Genomic DNA, 19,161 nt, shown 5'->3' with positions numbered 1-19,161 from the left:
TAGGCTTGCCTTAATTGGGATGTTTTCATGGCCTTAGAACTGTAAACTAGCAAGTTATTAAATCCCCCCTTTTTAAAAACCATTCTGTTTTTGGTATATTGCATTCCAGCAGTTAGCAAACAGACCTCAATGTCAGAGTTCTTAAACTCTGGCATTTTAGAGACTAAATTCAACCCACAGGAATCAGAATCAGTCTCTGAGAGGAATTTTTAGGCTCATAGTGCCGCCTAGCAGCTGCCCTCCAAAGGCTGCTTTACATTACTCTATAGAACACCCGGGGGGGCCAGGCCAGCCTTACCAGCCCCTGCCCAGAACTCCCCAGAGAGAGGTAATAACCTAAACTGAAGTGAACTGTAAAGCCCACCTGCAGGGATGCTCCTCTCACAGTACCGGGAGCCATTCTCATGCTGGAGGGAAGTTTAAATTAAAATGAAACCAAGGGGTGGGAAGGTGCAGGGCCTATGCCAGGTCTTCCTGTCCCTCAGGCTATAAATGACTAAGGACGATCCCCTGGGCATGAGGCATCAGAGTTCTGTCTGGCACGTCTAGATCAACAAGCCCCTGACAAGTCACAGTTAGATCCAGGGCTGGGGTCTCCTCCTGTCCTGAAGGCTGCATCCTAGCTTAGGTCGCTTCTCCTTCCACCTCTGGCTTTCTGCCTCCGTGAAGTGAAGCGTAGGCTGCTGCAAAAGGGACACCGGTACTTTGCATGGCACTGGGCCCATGGTAAGCACTTCCTATCACAGTCATTTGTCTATAGACCCATGGTTTCCAGTGAGATGTTACAGGCTACTTTGTATGCATCCTCTGTTTTAGTGTCCTTAACTCAGTCCTCTGCCATCCCGATAATCTCATCTGAGGTTCTGACTTCCGTTTTCACATCCTTCAGAGGGTAGAGGTGATTCCTTAATCATACTCAGAGAGAACACACACGTACCCCCATATGGGAGCATGTATAACTTCTGCCAAAGAGCTGGTAGCAGGGTTTAGTTTTATTGCCACCTAAATCCTCCTTGGTCCTTTTTATCTCCTAACTTCTTTCATACATACTAATTAATTAATTGAGCATATCTGTCTAAATCATCCCAGCTTAATTCTTATAATGGCATGCCTGTGAGAGTTCTAAAAGTTAGAAATGATTTAGTATTAGAAGTTTTGATTGCATCAAATGTAAAATAAAATGAAATGAGCAAATGATGAACCAAAAACGGGGGTGAGGTTTGAAATTAGCCCTGTTTCCTGAATACACAAGAAGCACACTTATGTTGGTTTTTATCTTGGCCTATTTTAGGAGTGATATATTTGGCTTATAAACAGGAATAGAAGACAAACGGGGACCAATATCCTCCAAACTGGGGCCTCTCAACCTCAGCACCATTGACATTTGGGGCTGGATAATTATTTGCAGTGAGGGCTCGTTCTATGCATGCTGGGATGTTTAGCAGCATCCCTGGCATCTACTCATTGACACTCCCCCTTCCCCCCACCCAGTTGTGACAACCTAATACAACCTCCATACATTGTCAGATATTGTGTCAACCTCCATACATTGTCTGATATCCCCTAGAGGCCAAAATTGCACCCAGTTGAGAACACTGCTTTAAACATAAGAAAGATAAGGTTTTAGACTGACAAGATACAATGTAACTCACTTTCTCTAGGCCTAGTCTCTTGTTTCTGGCACTTTCTATATAGAATTCAGGTTAGATGAGCATTCCTTTACACAAATACACATACTGGCTTTCTCTCCTCCATTCCTGTTGGAGCTCAGGAATTTGTTTTGCTCACCAACCTTTCTTGAGTTCCAGGAAGCATTGTGATGAGCACAGCTCTGGGTTCTTGTCTCAGTTGTGTGCATTCTTATACAAGGTCATGAGCCTGGCCTCATTTTTGGGAGGTGCGTTATATGGATAAAGCAATCCAGACCTCAAAGAGCGCAGTGAGGATTAAATGAGTGACTACCTGTAAAACCCTAGTTGGCACATTGTAGATGCTCAGTAGATGTTAGTTCTCATTGCTGGCTGTCATGCCAGGGCAAGCAGGGATCTCATGCCTTTGGAATGTGCACCTGTTTCACATCTGATATAAATTGTCCCACATGGAAGTGTGGGTCAGGCCTGCCATAAAAAAAGTCACATGAAAGATGCCTTCAGGTATACACTTGTTGCAAAGAGGATGCAGGATTTGTTTCTGAATGGCAGACACTAAACAGCCCTTCTAAGGGATAAAGTTGTATTTCTTTCCCTCAACCCCTGGGAGGTGAGGCTGCCTCCACACAATATCTTTTCCTCCCCCCAAAACATAGCAAGCCCTTTGGCTGCTGGTGTGGGGAAAGGCAGAGTTGGACATACTCAATCCCAGATGTATTCTTGAACCCTCTGCCAGGCTGGCGATTGCCTGGGAGTAAACCACTTCCTGCCTTTGAAGTGTGAACTCTCCTTATCAAGGAACTGTCTGCTAAAGTCTGTGCTAATCTGGGGGAGGCGTTATCTGTCTTCCCGGGGTGCAAAGGCTAGGCATTTTATTTCTCTTCCTGGCCTCCAACTATGACTTTAGGACATTGATCTAATAGTATGCTGGTTTGAAAGGATGTATGTCCCCTAGAAAAGCCATGTTTTAATCCTAATCCCATTTGGTAAAGGCAGCCGTTTCTTCTAATCCCTATTCAGTACTGTATGTTTGAAACTGTAATCAGATCATCTCCCTGGAGATGTGATTTAATCAAGAGTGGTTGTTAAACTGGATTAGGTAGAGGCATGTCTCCACCCATTTGGATGGGTCTTGATTGGTTTACTGGAGTCCTATAAAAGAGGAAACATTTTAGAGAATGAGAGATTCAGAGAGAGCAGAGCAGAACGACATAGCCATGAGCAGAATCCACCAGCCAGCGACCTTTGGAGATGAAGAAGGAAAATGTCTCCTGGGGATCTTCATGAAACAGGAAGCCAGGAGAAGCTAGCAGATGATACCATGTTCGCCATGTGCCCTTCTAGCCAAGAGAGGAACCCTGACAGTGTTTACCATGTGCCTTTCCAGATGAGAGAGAAACTCTGACTGTGTTTGCCATGTGCCTTCTCACTTGAGAGCGAAACCCTGAACTTCATCAGCCTTTTTGAACCAAGGTTATCTTTCCCTGGATGCCTTAGATTGGACATTTCTATAGACTTGCTTTAACTGGGACATTTTCTCAGTCTTAGAACTGTAAACTAGCAACTTATTAAATTCCCCTTTTTAAAAGCCATTCCATTTCTGGTATATTGCATTCCAGCAGCTAGCAGACTAAAACAATTAGTATCTCTAGTTTCTCAAAAGAATTTTGGGAATTTGTGATGGTTTTAATAAAACAATAGTCATCATACATCCATATAGCAGGGTTATTTGCTATTTACCTAACAAAATGTAAAGTGATTTTCTATGAGCCCATTTTTGTCTTCATAGCAACTCAGTAAAGTGGGGGCTATCATCATCACTTTAAGGTAAAGAATTTGAGGTTTGAAGAAATGAATGTTTTCAATATCACATAGTTGGTAAGTGAGTGTATTGTGTGACCAAGGAGAAAAGAGTTTTAGAAAGAGAAAGGGTTTATCTTCTGTCCATGGTATAAGTGCTTTTACATGCTAAAACTAGGCACATCCCCTGACCGTCTGCTGTGTTGGGGGTAAATGGTGTGTCCAGATCTGCCTGATTTGAGAGCCTATTTTCTAACCACTGGACTCTAATGCTTCCCAGTCATATTGGACTCTGAAGCCATTGGACTAAAGAGACGTTTGTTCTAAGAATGCCTAAGCTACTAATGCTTACCCCCAACAATCCCTATATGACCAACCCCAGGATGTACAAGTTCCTTGAGTAGGTGTTTGACATAGAGAAAAAACTGGAGCAAATCCCTCTCTATATGCAGACTTCAGGAATCGGAGTTAATCTCATGCAAACTTAGTTATTGAAAAAGAGAGAGAGAGGGAGAGGAAGAGAGAGAGAAAGAAAAGGAAGAGGAGGAGGAAGAAGAGTGAAAGGAAGGAAAGAAGCAAGAGAGAAAAAGACGCTTCTTCCCCATCATTCCTTTCTTCGGTAACTTCACAACTATTTAAGTACTTTCTGTTTACCAGGCACTGCAATATGCATTAGGAAAACCCACAACTATAAGACATGGTACCATCCTCAAAAAAGTTAGAAGAGAGGGATAAATATTAGACTAAAGTATTCATTGTGGGTTTGGTGATAAAAGCTTGTTCAAGTCATCTGTGTCTTGGGGGAGAGGAGGCTTCATAACGAATGTGGCACTTGAGGTAGTCGTGAAAGATGGAGGGTTAGGGGTTCACTGGTGCTGGGGGTGTATAAAGAAGGCATCCTAGGAAAGGGTGAGCAGAGGCCTGAATAGCCCAAGGCATCTGAGGAGCTGGAGGCTGGAATTGTCAAAGCTCAGGGACTGATATCCCAAAAGTATCCCCCATCAAATACCACATTTCCTCCTTCACAGAAAAAAAGCTGTCTAATACACACTGCCTTGTTGCATTTCATCCCATGTAGCTTTTATATACCCAAAGACTGATCCTTTTCATAAATGACAAACCTCCGTATAAGGGGGTGTTTTAGTTTGCAAGCTGCCAGAATGCAATATACCAGAAACGGAATGGCTTTTAAAAAAGTAATTTATTAAGTTGCAAGTTTACAGTTTTAAGGCCATGAAAATGTCCAAATTAAGGCATCCAGAGAAAGATACCTTAACTCCAAAGAAAGGGTCTGTGAAGGCTGGGGTTTCTCTCAGCTGAGTAGGCACCCAGCAATACTGAGTGAGGATTAAAGAGCATGGTTTTTCTGGGGTCCAACAGTTTCAGACTGTTGGGAGACATGTATCACAGGGGGATCCACATATGATAGAAAGACAGTGTCTCAAGCCTTACTCTGGCCACGTACTTTGCACATACAACCTGAGCAAACAGTGGGCTCTTGTTCCCTACAAACCACTTCAGCATAGTCGCCCATTCAGAAAAAAAAAGCATAATGCTAAATGCAAAGACATCAAAGAGCCAGGAAGACTTTACTGAATCCTAAGGAAAGATGGCAAATGGGACATTACATCATAGCACACCCTTCTCCTTGACTGTCCCTCTTCCTAAGGGACACTCATTAGGGAGCCACCACACCAAACCTTCTTTGTCACTCCCTGAACCCCCAGTTTGTCTCCTCTGTGTGTATTCATGTCCTGCAAAATAATATTCTTTCTAATATTTATTTGTTTATCCTCCAATTTTCTTCTCTGCCCAGTAGGGCCCTACAATGGGCTGATTGGACTTAAAGATAAGCACAGAATCCTACTGGGAAGGTAGGGAGGAGGGAAAGGCTCCGACAACTGCACTACATACATTTGTCCCTGTCACTCCTATGTGTCACTAGAGTGGGACAAGCTATGTTTAAGTATATAGCTTTAATCCTCATGAGCTGTGACCTTAAGCAAACAACACTTCTTGGGCTCAATTTCCTTATCCATAAAATGGAGATAATGAGTGTATTGTGTGACCAAGGAGAAAAGAGTTTTAGAAAGAGAAAGGGCTCATGGAGTCCATGGTATAAATGGTATTATATGCTAAAACTAGGCACATCCCCTGACCATCAGCTGTGTTGGAGTCTAATGCAGAAACATGGTTATTACAAAAGCAGCAACCGTGATAAACTTAGTTATCAGCTCCTGACTTGGGATCCAAAGCATAGTTATGAATTAGAATTCACTGCTGACTATCATTATTCCCTTTTTCAATTTTATTTTATCTTATTTTCAATAAAACTTTTCCAGAGTCACAAATTTTCCCATGCTGATTTTAGCAGAAATCTCAAGGATAGTGTACTGTGCCAGGTTTCTAGAAATCTGTGTTGTTTTCCCAGGCTATAGGCTGTACTGCTCCTTTGTAGGTTGACCTGGATGGACTATTTTTAATCCCATCGGTTTCCGTCTCCCCTTAAATAACACTGAAGTGTTGTCTCTTGGTGAAACTGTGAAGCATTTCTTTTTGAGGAAATACTAGTGAATAAAAACAACCATAGGTGCTTTAGTTAGTCCATGCTCATGGGTCACATCTTGCACCCCTGAAACCTAATTTTTTTGTTGCTGTTTTGCAAAATAATATGCTGACAATAATAGAAATCCTAGTACCTGCACTGGTTTCACTTGCATCCTTGTTCGTATTGTAGTGTATCATAACTGTTTTCCTTGTTACTACATAATCACCATAATTATTACTTTAATGGCCATGTAATCATCCATTTTGTTAATGTACCATAATTTACTTAACCTAAATTTTCAACAAGAGCAGACCAGTTGTATTCAATTTTTCCACCATTATGAATCACCTCTAGGTTACATATCTCCATATATAGCATTTTTCATTTTTTTTAGATAATTTCCTTAGGATATACTACTAGGAATGGAATCACTGGATCAAGGGATGTGAATTTTTAAGAGTTTTTAAATAAATTGACATTATTTTTACAATTGGCAATGCCACCAGCAATATATTAGTATTTTCTTTTCATTACAACCTTATCAGTATGTATTACTATTTTATGTTTAATATGCTTAAATTGTTTGTTCATTTTCTTAAAAAGAGCCAGTCTTTATTTAAAAATGGTTTATACTTTGTGTATTCTCTAATGTTTTTATAAGCCAGTTTTTAGAGCTAGGTAGAAATGTTTGTTTTCTTTCCCATCAAGAACTTTTACTGGCCTTTTCTCCCATTGCCCAAATAGTTTTGCCTACTAAATAAAACTAATAAGTTGCACTCATAAAATAATTAATTATTGAAGACTATTATATAAGGAACTGTAGGGAATACTCAGATAAAATACTGAGAAAAATTAGAAAAATAAAGTTAGAAAAATGTATCTATGCCAATATTCCCAAGGTTAAAAGCAGGGTTGCGACTCCATCTCTGGTCAGGTTTTAAAGACTAACCTACTCAGCCAATCTGATTTTCAGCTAGCAAATTCAGAAGCTCCAGTCATACTGTGCCCAATATTGCCATCCAGGCTTTATCCCAGGAAAGCTTCCTGATAAATGAGACAGCTCCCTCCCTCTTAAAAACCATGCCTTCATGACATTCCCGGTCTGATCTTGCTCCAGGTGCAGTAAATGCATGAGTCTCCATGATCTGTGAATTGGTTTCTGGATGCCAGCTCCAAAGCTTTAGTTTTGTCCTCATTCCCAAACACTTTCCCCCATCTCTAAGATACATGTCTTCCATTCCTTGCCAAATGGTGGAAGAAGCTTCTATTAACACAAGCCATCATAAATCTGTCCTGGGGTTGAGTAACCATTATCCTGGCTGGAACTTTTCCTTTGACCTAAAGTTGCTAGTGTGAGTTTGAATAGCTTAAGTGCTACACATCAGTATCTGGGAACATAAAGGAAATGACTTACCATGTTGTCACATTTTTCCTCTTGCAGCCTCAACTGAAGGTTCTCCATAACCGTGGTTAGCCTTCCAAGCTGCTGTCCTGCCAGATGATATGAAAATGGCCTGTTCCTCACAGGAAGACTGACTCATGGCGCTGTCAGAAGATATTCTTGGAGCATTGGCAGATTAACTGGATTAACTGAAAAAACACCCATTCAGTCAAGATTATGGGCTTTGGAAGAATCTTAGTTTGCTGTGGATTTTTAAATGAGGTGCATAATATACAGTGCCAACTTGTTCCAAGCGGTCATTGGCAGACCATTAGCTGGAAAGTTGCTTCCAGTTTTCATCACTGTGCATAACTCAAGTTCCCTTTGGGGAGCTGTCTGTGCCCTTCACTAGAAACCCTGTTTTAGCATGGCAACTACTGGATTATTTTATTATGTGTGCAGATGGCATGATGTTTTAGAAAAAAAATACAGCAGTTCTGCAATCTCAGTGGAAGTGTTCCCAGTGTTAAGCCCTGGTAGGAATACAAACATGTCTTGGTTATGTTAGTTATGATGTCTCAAGGTAGTCTGTCCAACTCTTAAGCACTTTATTTAAGAACGCTGCAGTGACAAATTAGCATGTTCAGTCCATGTGAGAAAACAAGTATTTTCTTCTATAAACTTTTTTTGTCCTATTTCTGGCTACGACTGTCTAAGAAAAACTCTGCTACTAGCACATCCCCAGATGTTTGTGGTAGATTGGTGTAGATATGGCCACAGTACTGTTAGACTTAACCTCTTGACACTCTACTGAACAACTGGATTAATTGTAGCAACAAAGGGAGTAGATGTGGGCACGGTGGTTGTGATTTCTTAGCTCTTGGTTCCTGGTGCTAGGCACATCTGTTTTCACATGCACATACAAATGCTCCCATATAGGAGTGTCCTGTTTGGCCAAAGTATGCATTCTCTCATTCTGAAGTAGAGTTCTTTCAAAGCAAAAAGGAGAGGGACCTTCCGTTAATCAAAGACTGTTGGTTAGCTGATGGCTGGGGGTAAGCGGCCGTACTGAGTCAAGCACACAGCACACAGTCATGAAGAACCAACTCAGGAGACAACCCTCAGGGGTGAGTGGAAGGCGTCTGCTTTATTGAGGAAGTGCACAGACTTATATACGCTGGGAGCATGCAGGGACATGTGTCGGGCTGGGATTGGTCACCGTTGTTGCTAGGGCGGAGGGCAGATTTAAGGTTGTGCTTTTGGCGCGAACCACCGCCAGTTCCGGGAAGAAAGCCGGTCGCGGGTTAGACCATTTTGTGTTGCCTTGCATCAGCCACAGCAGCCATGTTTGGCAAGATCTTATGACTTCTCCATGAAAAGACCATGCTGGGTTGATGATAAAGGCAGCAGAATGCTGTTTTTTTATGGGGTCTGACTTTTTAACACTTTGGAAAAATTTCTAGGTCAAGTTTCATTCGCAATTCTCTGAAGAGGAAAAAACAGCAAGTGACACCCAATGTGTATCCAAAGAAGGAAAAGTTTTCAGTCACGCATAGGGTTCTTTCTTCAGTATAGAACCCACCATTCTCCTTTGAATCCCTTCTCGGATTATATCCACAATGGATTACTTTTTAAAAATGTCTTACAACAAAGCACAGTTCTGGGAAAACTTTCAACCCAGTTATTTCTTGTCTTTGAGCATTAGTGAGATGCCCATATTGACTGACCCCATATCCTGCATTAGTACTTTCTCCTGAAAGTATGAAGTTGGCTGAACCTCGGGCTCAGCAGTGTATGCTTTATGTGTCCACTATCCCAGCCAGGGACTGACAGGTATCAGAGGCTCTTCTTACAAATATACTGAACAACTTTCCGGGGCCCTTCCAGCACAAGCAGACGTGACATTTTCAGGCACCTCCGGATACACACGCACCGTCTGCCCTCCTCACAGCTTGCCTCCCCTCAGGGTCTCAGGAAATATGCAACCCATTGGGAACCACCCCTGCCTGAGACGTGGAAACCTGACAGGAAAGGGGAGTGAGACCCAAATGTGATTTGGGTGAGTCACCCTACAGAATGACTCACCCCGAGCCTGTCAGGCTCTAGTTCCAGAGAACGGGGCTCCCCAGAAGGAACTTGGAAAAGCTTCAGTCACCACCGAGGTCTGTCCTCTGACAGGCCGGCATGGGGGCCACTGGGCCCGGGCAGAGTGCTGGGAGTGTGGCATTTGGGAAGGCGGATCATGATTCTCTCTGAATCTAGAATTAGGAAACCAAACTCTGGCTGCCAATGCCCCGAGACATAACATTACAGTCTTCACTGCCCAATTGTCAGGGCTTCCTCTTTCATTCATTCCTCCCTTTGTCCAGCAAGCAAATTTTTAAAAACATCTATATGCCAAGCATTGTGCTGGGCCAGCAACAGTGTAAAAGATGGACAGTCCCTGCCCTCGTGAGACTATCTCCTCCTCTCTAACACGATCAAACACACACACACACACACACACACACACACACACACACACACAACATACACACATTCAATTTTTTCACAATGAAAACTGAATTCGGCCAGAGTAAATTGGGAAAACGCCCAAGGCAGGAGGCACATCCCTTACCTGAGGGAGTAAGGCACTGAGGAGGAGAGAGTGGACGGTATCAGACTATGTGCCTTTCAGGTACAACCAGCCATTCCCCGGCCTGGATTCAGCTGGTCGCAGCTTCCCAGAGCAGCTCAGAGTTGCTTTCCTTGATATCTACCCTGGCCACCCGTATACCCATCTTTTATACAGATAGGCAAAACTGGGGATCCCTATGCTGGATTCTGTAATACTTCAATTCTGCAACTAAGTCCTGATGATACAGCACTGGGCCTAAAAAATCTAAAGAACTACCACTGGATGCTGAGATCTCATCACTGGGCAATAACTGGGGTATCCAAGACTACTGCTAACAGCCTTGGAAAACTGGACATGCTTTAAGGAGCAGATGTTCATTCATTGATATTGGTTCATCATCACTTACTTTGATGTCTGTGAAATATGCTCTGAACAATGAAAAAAGTAGTTTCCTGGCATTTTTCAAATCCAAATGAATGCTGGAAAATTATCAAAAGATGGCGGGTAAAGATGGAGATGGGAGAAGACATTAAAGAACCCAGTTGAAGACAGCGCCCCTAAAAATGCCTTAATGTGTGACATATCCCATTGTTTGCATGTATATTACTATTTTCAAATCTGTTGACCTCTGTTCCAAGTCTTTTGGGGGATCATTTTGGAAACATGATGGCATAAAATCTGAGCAGCCATGAGGTAAACCAGCAGAATGGAAAAATAGCTTCATCTTCAGCCTTTGAGTACTTTGGCTGTATGGTGATTCGACTCTCTATATTTGGCCATGGTTACTTCTGCTGTGCTGTACCCAAGGCGTGTGTGTGGAATTTTACTTTCCCAAAATTCAGAGAGGACCGTGATGAGTTTTGTTCAGTGGAAAGTGGGAGGTGGGGAGGTAAACGGGAAATATTTTGATATCTAAAGGCTGTAAACTGTTGACACTTAACTTTTCCTTTTTCTTCAGCCTGTGCTACACCTTCTTATTATAAGACTGACACCTGCACACTTGTGCAAAACAGGCACTTGCACTCTTGGGAATGAACAGAAATGAATAATTATCAGGCTCTCTAGGGTGCTGCAAGGATTAGCTCGTTTCAGCTCTGGCACTGAATTTAGATGTGCAGGGCACTGGTGGTCTGCTAAGGAGAAAGCAATTCCCTTCAGTAGGTTAAGATGCAGCTAGGGGGATAGAGACTCACGTTAGTTTGCAAGCTGCCAGAATGCAATATACCAAAACTGGAATGGCTTTTAAAAAGAGGAGTTAAATAAGTTTCAGGTTTATAGTTCTAAGCCAATAAAAATGTCCAAACAAAGGCATCCAGGGAAAGATACCTTCACTCAAGGAAGGCCAATGGATCGGGAACACCCCTGTCAGCTGGAAAGTCACCTGGCTGGCATCTGCTGGTCCCTTGCTCCTGGGCTCGGTGGCTTTCAGGCTCTGTTCCTGTGGGGGTTCCTTACTTTGCTTCTCTGGGGCTGGCTTTCATCTCTCAGCTTCCCTTGGCTCTCTCCAGGTTCTAACTTGTTGAACATCTTATGGTGATGTCTGGGGGGCTTCAAGCATCTCCAAACATCCATGTCTCGGTTCTCTGAAACAACTGTTCTCTGAGCATCTACATCGGCTCTGTCTGTTGACTCTGCGGCTCCTGTCATTTCTGTCTTTCTCCAAAATGTTTCCTCTTTTAAAGGATTCCAGTAAACTAATCAGAAGGCCACTGGGCATGCCACTTCTCCATGGAGATAATCTAATCAAGAGTTTCCAACATACATTGTTGAATCAGAATGAAAAGAAACAGCTGCCTCCACAAGACTGAGTCAGGATTAAAACATGGCTTTTCTGGGTACATAACATTTTCACACCGGCACAAGACCCTAACAATTTTGTTTACGGGTTAAGGGAGCACCTTCAAATCCCTGCTCAGCCAAGGGGCCTGGCGCTGCCCACTTGACTTCTACCTCCAGAACTGCAGGTTTCTCTCCAGGCTTCTTCTGAGTTGCCAAAACAGAGGCCAACAGTCCTTAAGTTCTGAGGGGATTCTGCCATTTTTAACATTCAAGAGAAAAAGGAACATCAACCTTACTTGAGAATACAAAGGAAGGATAAAAACTTCTAATGGATTTTTCCCTTGTTACTTGCAAATGCTTACTTTGACTGCAAATGTCACATAATTGATTTTGGATAGGAACACTAAAACTCTCAAGGAAGAAAAGTTTTTCAAGACCCCCTTCAGCGCTTTTGTTTTACCAAAACCTCCTCTTCCCAGTACATTAGCAGCTTCATTCCCTGTGATGTTTTCCTCTACATTCTTTAGAGAATTTCTGCTACTTGACAAGTAGACTTAAAGCCCCGGCAGGCTCTCTTTAAAAATCTAATCTTTGAAAATGACATAGATTCGTTTATTCCTTAAAGGCTGTTTTTACTCACCTCTCCCACAGTCCTCCACCCTACTACTTTGCTTTGTTTTGTTTTCTTTTCATCTCTTTCTTTTAACGTAGTGCTGTGGGTAGATTTCAAGTATTCTACAAAGAACTCAAACAGAAAAACATACTTATATTCATCACCTTTTTTCCCTTGTACTGAGAGATAATTCCTTCTTAAATTTGATCTTGGTGGAAGTTTGCTGCCCAAGCAGTAATGGAACATGGATTCTCATCTCCAGGAGGTGACAGGCAGTGCTGCCAATCAAAGCAAAGCCTGTGCAGTCCCTAAAGAGAAGATGCTTTGACTCTGGGCAGAGCTGGGGAGCCAAAGAGACAGGCCCTGTTCCCTAGCCTTCTTAAATCTAATCTAATCCTGTGGCCAGAGAACTCTCTTATGAATTCTCCTTTACAAAGGCACATGATTCCCAACCTCACAGCACAGTCTCAAGGTAAAAGAGGGCTGCATTTCTAATATTTTTTCTGGTGACTTACTCCACTGAAGAGCCAGGGAGCATTTTGAGTGCTAACCACCTGTGGAAAGCTGGAGGAAAAATTGGTTGAGTGTACAGGGAGGTTCTGCCACATGTTAAGAAGGATAAAACAGCTGCTGCCCTGGAACTGCTCATTTGGGAAGGTTGCAGGGCAGCTGGTATCTGCACAGGTTGCCTTCTGGCCATCACCTTGGCCCCTTAGGAAACTGCCAGGCAAGGAGGTAAAGCTCGGTTCTAAAATGTGCATTACTTGGGGTGAAATTTACCAGTGACAAATGTAAATGAGAAATGTCATTAGGTATGGGACCAATTTTTGACCTCCTGCCCAACAGCAAAATGACTGAAAAATAACTTTTACAAAACAACAGAAAATAAGTGTAAGAGGCCTTGTAAACCTGAAGTTTCATTTGCCATGCGGGGCTGTTTTAAAATCCCAAAGAGCCCCAAGCATTTGCACTTCAGAGCCCTCTTCCTCCAATTATATCAAACATTAAAAGGCACCAGCAACATATATTTAATATAATTTAAGAGTGCCCACGTGACTTGCACCAACTTGCGTTTGGCTGGTTGGCATAACTTTACATGTGGTAGATTTATAAACACTATTTCTGGTTATACAGTAAGTATTCTTTGCATATTTGGGGGTTTTGTTTAGTTGTTTGGCTGTTTTGTTGTTGTTGTTTTCCAAACCTCAGACATTTCTAGAAGCCTTAGAAAGGTTCTTCAGCCCAGGCCTCCATTGTTTAATGAGTAGAGTAGATAAAACAGCCCTGCTGACTTGAACTACAAGAGGCTGTTAAATTAACCTAATGTTGACGATACTAACTAATAGCTAAAACAAAACGCCGAACACTCCACTGGTGCCTTCCGCTCATTTAGATCAAAGAAATAAACTGGCTGCATTCTCCCGGTTTTGCCACATTTGCACACACAGCGACTGTTTTAGTTTCCTTGGCTACTCAGGCCAATACCATAAAATGGGTTGGGTTAAACCATGGGAATGTCTTCACTCACAGTTTTGAAGTTAGGAACACATCCAAATCAAGGCATCATCAAAGTGATGCTTTCTTCCAAAAACTGGCATTCTCAGCCTGGCTGCTTGTGATCCTTTGTCCTTAGCTTGGCACATGGCCATGTCTCCTCGTCTCTCCATTCTCTTCTGGGGTCCATTGATGTTCAGCTTCTCACTGTCTCTCTGTGGCTTTCTTTCCCTCTCTCTGCATTTCATTCTGCTTATAAAGGACTGCGGGTTCAGGATTAAAACCCATCCTGACAGAAGTGGGCCCCACCAGAACTGAAGTAGCCGCATCAAAAGGTCCTGCTTATACAATGGATTCACACCCATGGGAAAAGGGTTAAGTTGAAGATCTTGTTTTTCTGGGGTACACATAGCTCCAAACCACCCCAGCTACCAAGGGTGAAAACCCAGGCTGGGGTGTGGTGGGAGGGCACAGATCTCTTGAGTGTGGGTATATTTCATCACCGCCACCCCCTAAAAAAATCTAAAACAGGAGACTTTTTTTAGATCATTATTTCCCTCAGAATGGGAGGCTGGTTTTATGATACCTTAATACCCTTGAAGAAAAATGTGCTTGTCATTAAATGCATGCAGCTCCAGTTTCAGTCCACAGACTTAGGGTGGGCTTCTCTCTCATCTCCACGGAAGACGTGAAGCTGTCCTCTAAAATAGCAACAATGCCATGACGTCAACTTTGTGAACTGTAGGTAGACTTCCCGTTCAAGCACAATTCCAAAAGTAGAATTTGGAGCCTGCACACTGCTGTGGTCCTTGATTCTATGCTCCCAAATCAATTCTGTTTCTTTATATTTCCAGTCATTTTTTTTTTTGTACCACAATTAGCTGCATTATTCTGTGTGAATTGGGAGCTGTCTGATGACTCAGTGGCAGCTTTTGACAATTCTGTGTGAGTGCATTTGAGAGAAGACCGAAGATCTGTTTCACCACATGCCAGCTGGGGAGATTTTGAAACGTGTGACCCAGGTCTTTCTCACATCAAAAAGGCTTCTAGATACAGGTGGAAACTTCAGAGAGAATGGAGGGACATTGGTGTTTGAACACTGGAGGCTTTGCCTTTTTCATTCTTAATCACCTCCCACCTCAAATCTGCAGAAGGGAACGCTTCAGCCTCATCCGTGGGTGTTGGGCTCTGCTTACTTGAACTCACACTTCAGCAGTTGAAAGACTCTCTGGGGCCCTGGTTGGTTTCTCTGCCTCAACCTTTCCTCCATCACGAAAAAATGCTGTCCTTACCAGGCCATGTTTGCGGACAGGGTGGTTTGGCTGATGAAAAACGCTTGTGTTGCCTAGAGCTGAATAATGCCAGGATCTTGACATCGCCCTGGAAATCTCCATCATGACTAGGCAGCAGAATCCAGCCTGCTGAAAAGCCATGCCAGCACAAATGTTCTGAAACTAATTCTCCCACAACTCTTCCATCACTAAATCCTGCTACTGTAGTTCCAGTTAATCCAACTATTTAATATCATTAGGCTCTAAATTAAATCACTTTACACAAAATTTTAGAAACAATCAATATTGTAACAAAATTACATATTAGCAGTAAAAAGGACCTGAGAAAAGAAAATATTGATCTGCTGTGGTTTATACACTTGGGTTATTCTTAGGACTTTGTGGAGACTGGCATTGCTCTGATAAAGTGGAAGTAAATGTTTTAAATTCAATACTACTGAAATAATAGAAATTGCCTAATCTCTCTGGATCTCTGCTCAACTGTTTGGATGCTACCTGCCCTTCCTTAGCAGACGGAGTTGTTTGGAGGCTCATGTGAGGAAAGGGGAGAAGCTGTCATGTGCCACCAATACATGTGCGGTTATCACGGTGAACTGAGTTACAGGCTTCCTTTAATGAGTTCTTTTCCTTACTTTATGCCTCCTCCTCAAAGCTGCTATTGCTCAGCCTCCATTCTAGACTTAGAAAAGAAAAAGAAAGAAATGAGACAGTAACAGTCAGTGTTTTACATGTACACATGCTTTTTCCAATCTATTGGGGCTGATCTGCAGAGCCTGTGGCCAAGGCACCTATTTTTTACCCCTTCTCCACCCTCAAGGAAGGAGAGCACTGTGGCCCCATCCAGGGAGGGAGGGTCAGGCATGACTTAGAGCAGGCTGATTGCCAGTTCCCAAAGGTTGGAGAAGACCAATGAAAGTGCATGAAGTTGATAAATTGAGGATCATAGGAGCAAACAGCCACACTGAACTTCCTTGGTATGCTCCTGTATATTAGTTAGTATGTGTGCTAGGAAGGAAAAGAAGAAGAATTACACAGTGCGAATGGAACATAACACCAGTACTCTCTATAGGGCATGAAGGAAACCATCTGATGAAAAGAACTGGTCCGCTCTTTTACAAAGAGCAGCATTAATTCACTGTGGTGAACATACACGTTTCATAACACAAAAGCCCTGTGTAGATGGTAGACATTTTAATAACTTCCTTAAGTGAGTCATTAAAACAGTCTGAATGGTGTTGGTCCCCCAAGAGTGGTTCACTAAATAAGTTTTCTCCTTATGCATTGCCCACAACTGTGGTTATTTCAGCATGCACAGGACTAGAGTAAAAGCTCCCAGGGTTAGAAAAGCTCCCAGGACCAGACTTAGGAGAACACAACCAAGCTATGTGGTACAAGAGTGCCTTTTTGTTGGATGTTCACTTTAATTCCCTTGGGTTCCAGGGCATATGATGTTTAGAAACATTTTTTTCTCTAAACATAAGAATTATCGTGCACCGCTATTTTGAACTGCCCTTTTGAACCAATGATTTCCCTATCTTAAGCAGCTATCAATTTGCCAGTTCCCTTTGGGTCTACTTTATATTTTCTTACAATGTTTCCTCATATGTTGAGTTCTTCTCAAAAAGAGTTGGGGGGGCATGATTCTTTTTAAATTGATGACAGTGAAACTGTACTGATTTTGCCCCCTCAAAGCTATGAGCATGATCTCTATCAGGCTTGGAAATCTGCTTTATCATTTTGTATATTCAACTATTTTATATTCAGCATTACTTGACTCTTTATGTGCATGGCAATGTATTAAAATGTGGGGTTTCTATTACTGTGTAAAAGTGTTTTGTTTCTGATTTTCAACATTTATCTTTGAAAAAAAATTGCATTAAACTTTTCATTTCTATTTTCTTCAGCTCATCAGCTTTGCAAAAGAAAAAGAAAAGTTAACAGCATTTCACTTTCCCTGTGTTAGCTAATGATGCAATTCATGGTGGAAAATTGTCCTCAATTACGCTGTGTTTCCTGGAGAAATAATGTATGTAAAATGAATTGGTGGCCTCCCTCCAGTTCCCAGCACACAGAATTCCCCCAACACCAGTTCCCCCCAGTGTGATTGCTGTGCTGTTGAAAGCATCAGTGTGGGATACAGCTGGGCAAAACAGACAGTGTCTTGACCCCCAGATATGAGAACAACCTGGAAAGAGATGGGACAATAGATCTTGGCCCACCAACTTACTCTCACCCCAGAGAGTCCTAAGTGCTTACGATAACTTGATCCATGGCATTTCCCAGCACCTCCCATCTCCCTCTCTCTCAGGTGGCCACCCAGTGTAAGCTACTTGTATTTTATCAATAGAGATGCTGACATTGAAAACACACCTGCCCAGAAATCTGGGATTAGAAACCAGCGCTCCGGGACAGATTTTGCATAGCCATCTCTCTAGCTCTGGGAACCCTCCAGCTCTCATCCCCATTTTTAGAAAATGCCAATTTTTTTTTTCCAAATTAAAAAAAAAATTCCCTTGAATAATATGATGCAGCAGATATAAACAACAGGACATTTTACCTCCTCTAAACTATCATTTCAACCCTTCCTTTTCTCAAGAAGGCATCATAATGAGTACTTATAGACACTAGGGCTTTACTGAATATGATGAATCACCTCAAGTTGTACAAGACAAACACTTCTTTCCCAGAAGGGAAAAGGCACTTATAGATTGCATGAAAAGGAAAAGAGACCCCTATCACCTTTTTTATTACAGGTTTACTGAGAACCTAGGTTTTTTCCAGAAAAGATTTCCAGAATCAAAACCTGCAATAACTTTATATTAGCATACCCATCCTATGTATTAACCTTTTAAATCTCTCTACACACCTGGTAACTCTAGAGGCAAAATTTCTCCCTCTCTCTCTCTTCATGCAACTTAAGAACACAGAAAATGGGGCCACGTTTTTGCCACTTAGCCTCTTTGGAAGAGCTAATGCTGGAGCCCCCACCCCCACCCCAATTTTGGGGGACCATTTCCGACCATTCCTTCTCTTCTTTTTGTCTCTCTCACTCATCATTTCCTTCCTTTCCCCCTGCTATTCCTCCATCTTTCACTTAGCTCTTTCTGTGTGCCTTTCTTGATATCCTTCTCTCTTCTACTTCTCTCCTCTTCTACTCCATTCTCTTTTCCTTCCATCTCAATATGACTTTTCAAACCCATTTTACTTTTTTTCTTTCTCCTCCCCGCCCCTTTGCCCAAGGGCAGGGCGCTCATCTTATTCATATGTACATCCACATTGCATGACACATAATAGTTGTTCAACAAACATTAGGTGAATTGAATTAAACTTAATGCCAAGTTCTTCCCAACTTATTCTTCTCTTTCCTACTGAGCCTAGCAACTCCTACCAACACTTCACATTAAGCAAAATAGTTCATAGTCATAAAGACTGAAGATGTGTTTTCTGAAGTAGATGAAAGCTGTAGGTAGAAGATTCTCTCCAAGCCAGAAGTAAGAAGATTCCTCTAGATATCACTTTGCCAATACAAAGAAAAGTGGTCCTGTCATTTCATTGTTTTGGGAACTCATGTTTGCCTGCATAAATATGATGGCTATCTGAGAAGCTCAGTTGAAGCCACCAAAATAATTTGCTGGCCTAAGATTATTCTGAATATCTTAAAATCCCTCCCTGAGCCCTAGTAAATTCACACTGCACAGCTGGATATCATATACTTGAGAGAGCCTCAGATGCATTCCCAGTTCCCTGGTGATTTATTTTGCCAAGAGCTGTCCCTGGTTGAGAAGATTTCTTATGGAGATTATGAAATCACTGGAATTGTTAATATGTTATCTTTCTTGTACATCTTGTCTTTCTTGTACATTTTTATGGCATACAGATAGATGTGCATTATAAAATAACTTTCCATTGCCTTTCATGTTTGTATGTATATTGAGAAATCAATTTTTTTAAAAAAAACTTTAACAAAGACAATCACATTCTTCTGATT

At 42.1% G+C, this 19,161-nt stretch overlaps 1 protein-coding gene across 1 annotated transcript in view; it reads left to right on the top strand.

The window, feature by feature from the left end:
- Positions 1-16,997, top strand: part of SAMD12 (sterile alpha motif domain containing 12) — a 433,476-nt gene extending 416,479 nt beyond the window's left edge. The window contains exon 6 of the mRNA XM_077167535.1: positions 7,439-16,997. Coding sequence (XP_077023650.1) covers positions 7,439-7,461 — 23 coding nt within the window. The 3' untranslated portion in view covers positions 7,462-16,997. The remainder of the gene's footprint in view (positions 1-7,438) is intronic.
- The last annotated feature ends 2,164 nt before the right edge of the window (positions 16,998-19,161 follow it).

The sequence above is a fragment of the Tamandua tetradactyla genome, chromosome 6 (assembly GCF_023851605.1).
Source record: "Tamandua tetradactyla isolate mTamTet1 chromosome 6, mTamTet1.pri, whole genome shotgun sequence".
Taxonomy (NCBI): domain Eukaryota; kingdom Metazoa; phylum Chordata; class Mammalia; order Pilosa; family Myrmecophagidae; genus Tamandua; species Tamandua tetradactyla.
The sequence above is the reverse complement of the archived record's forward strand: the minus strand, read 5'-3'. Positions and strand labels throughout refer to the sequence as shown.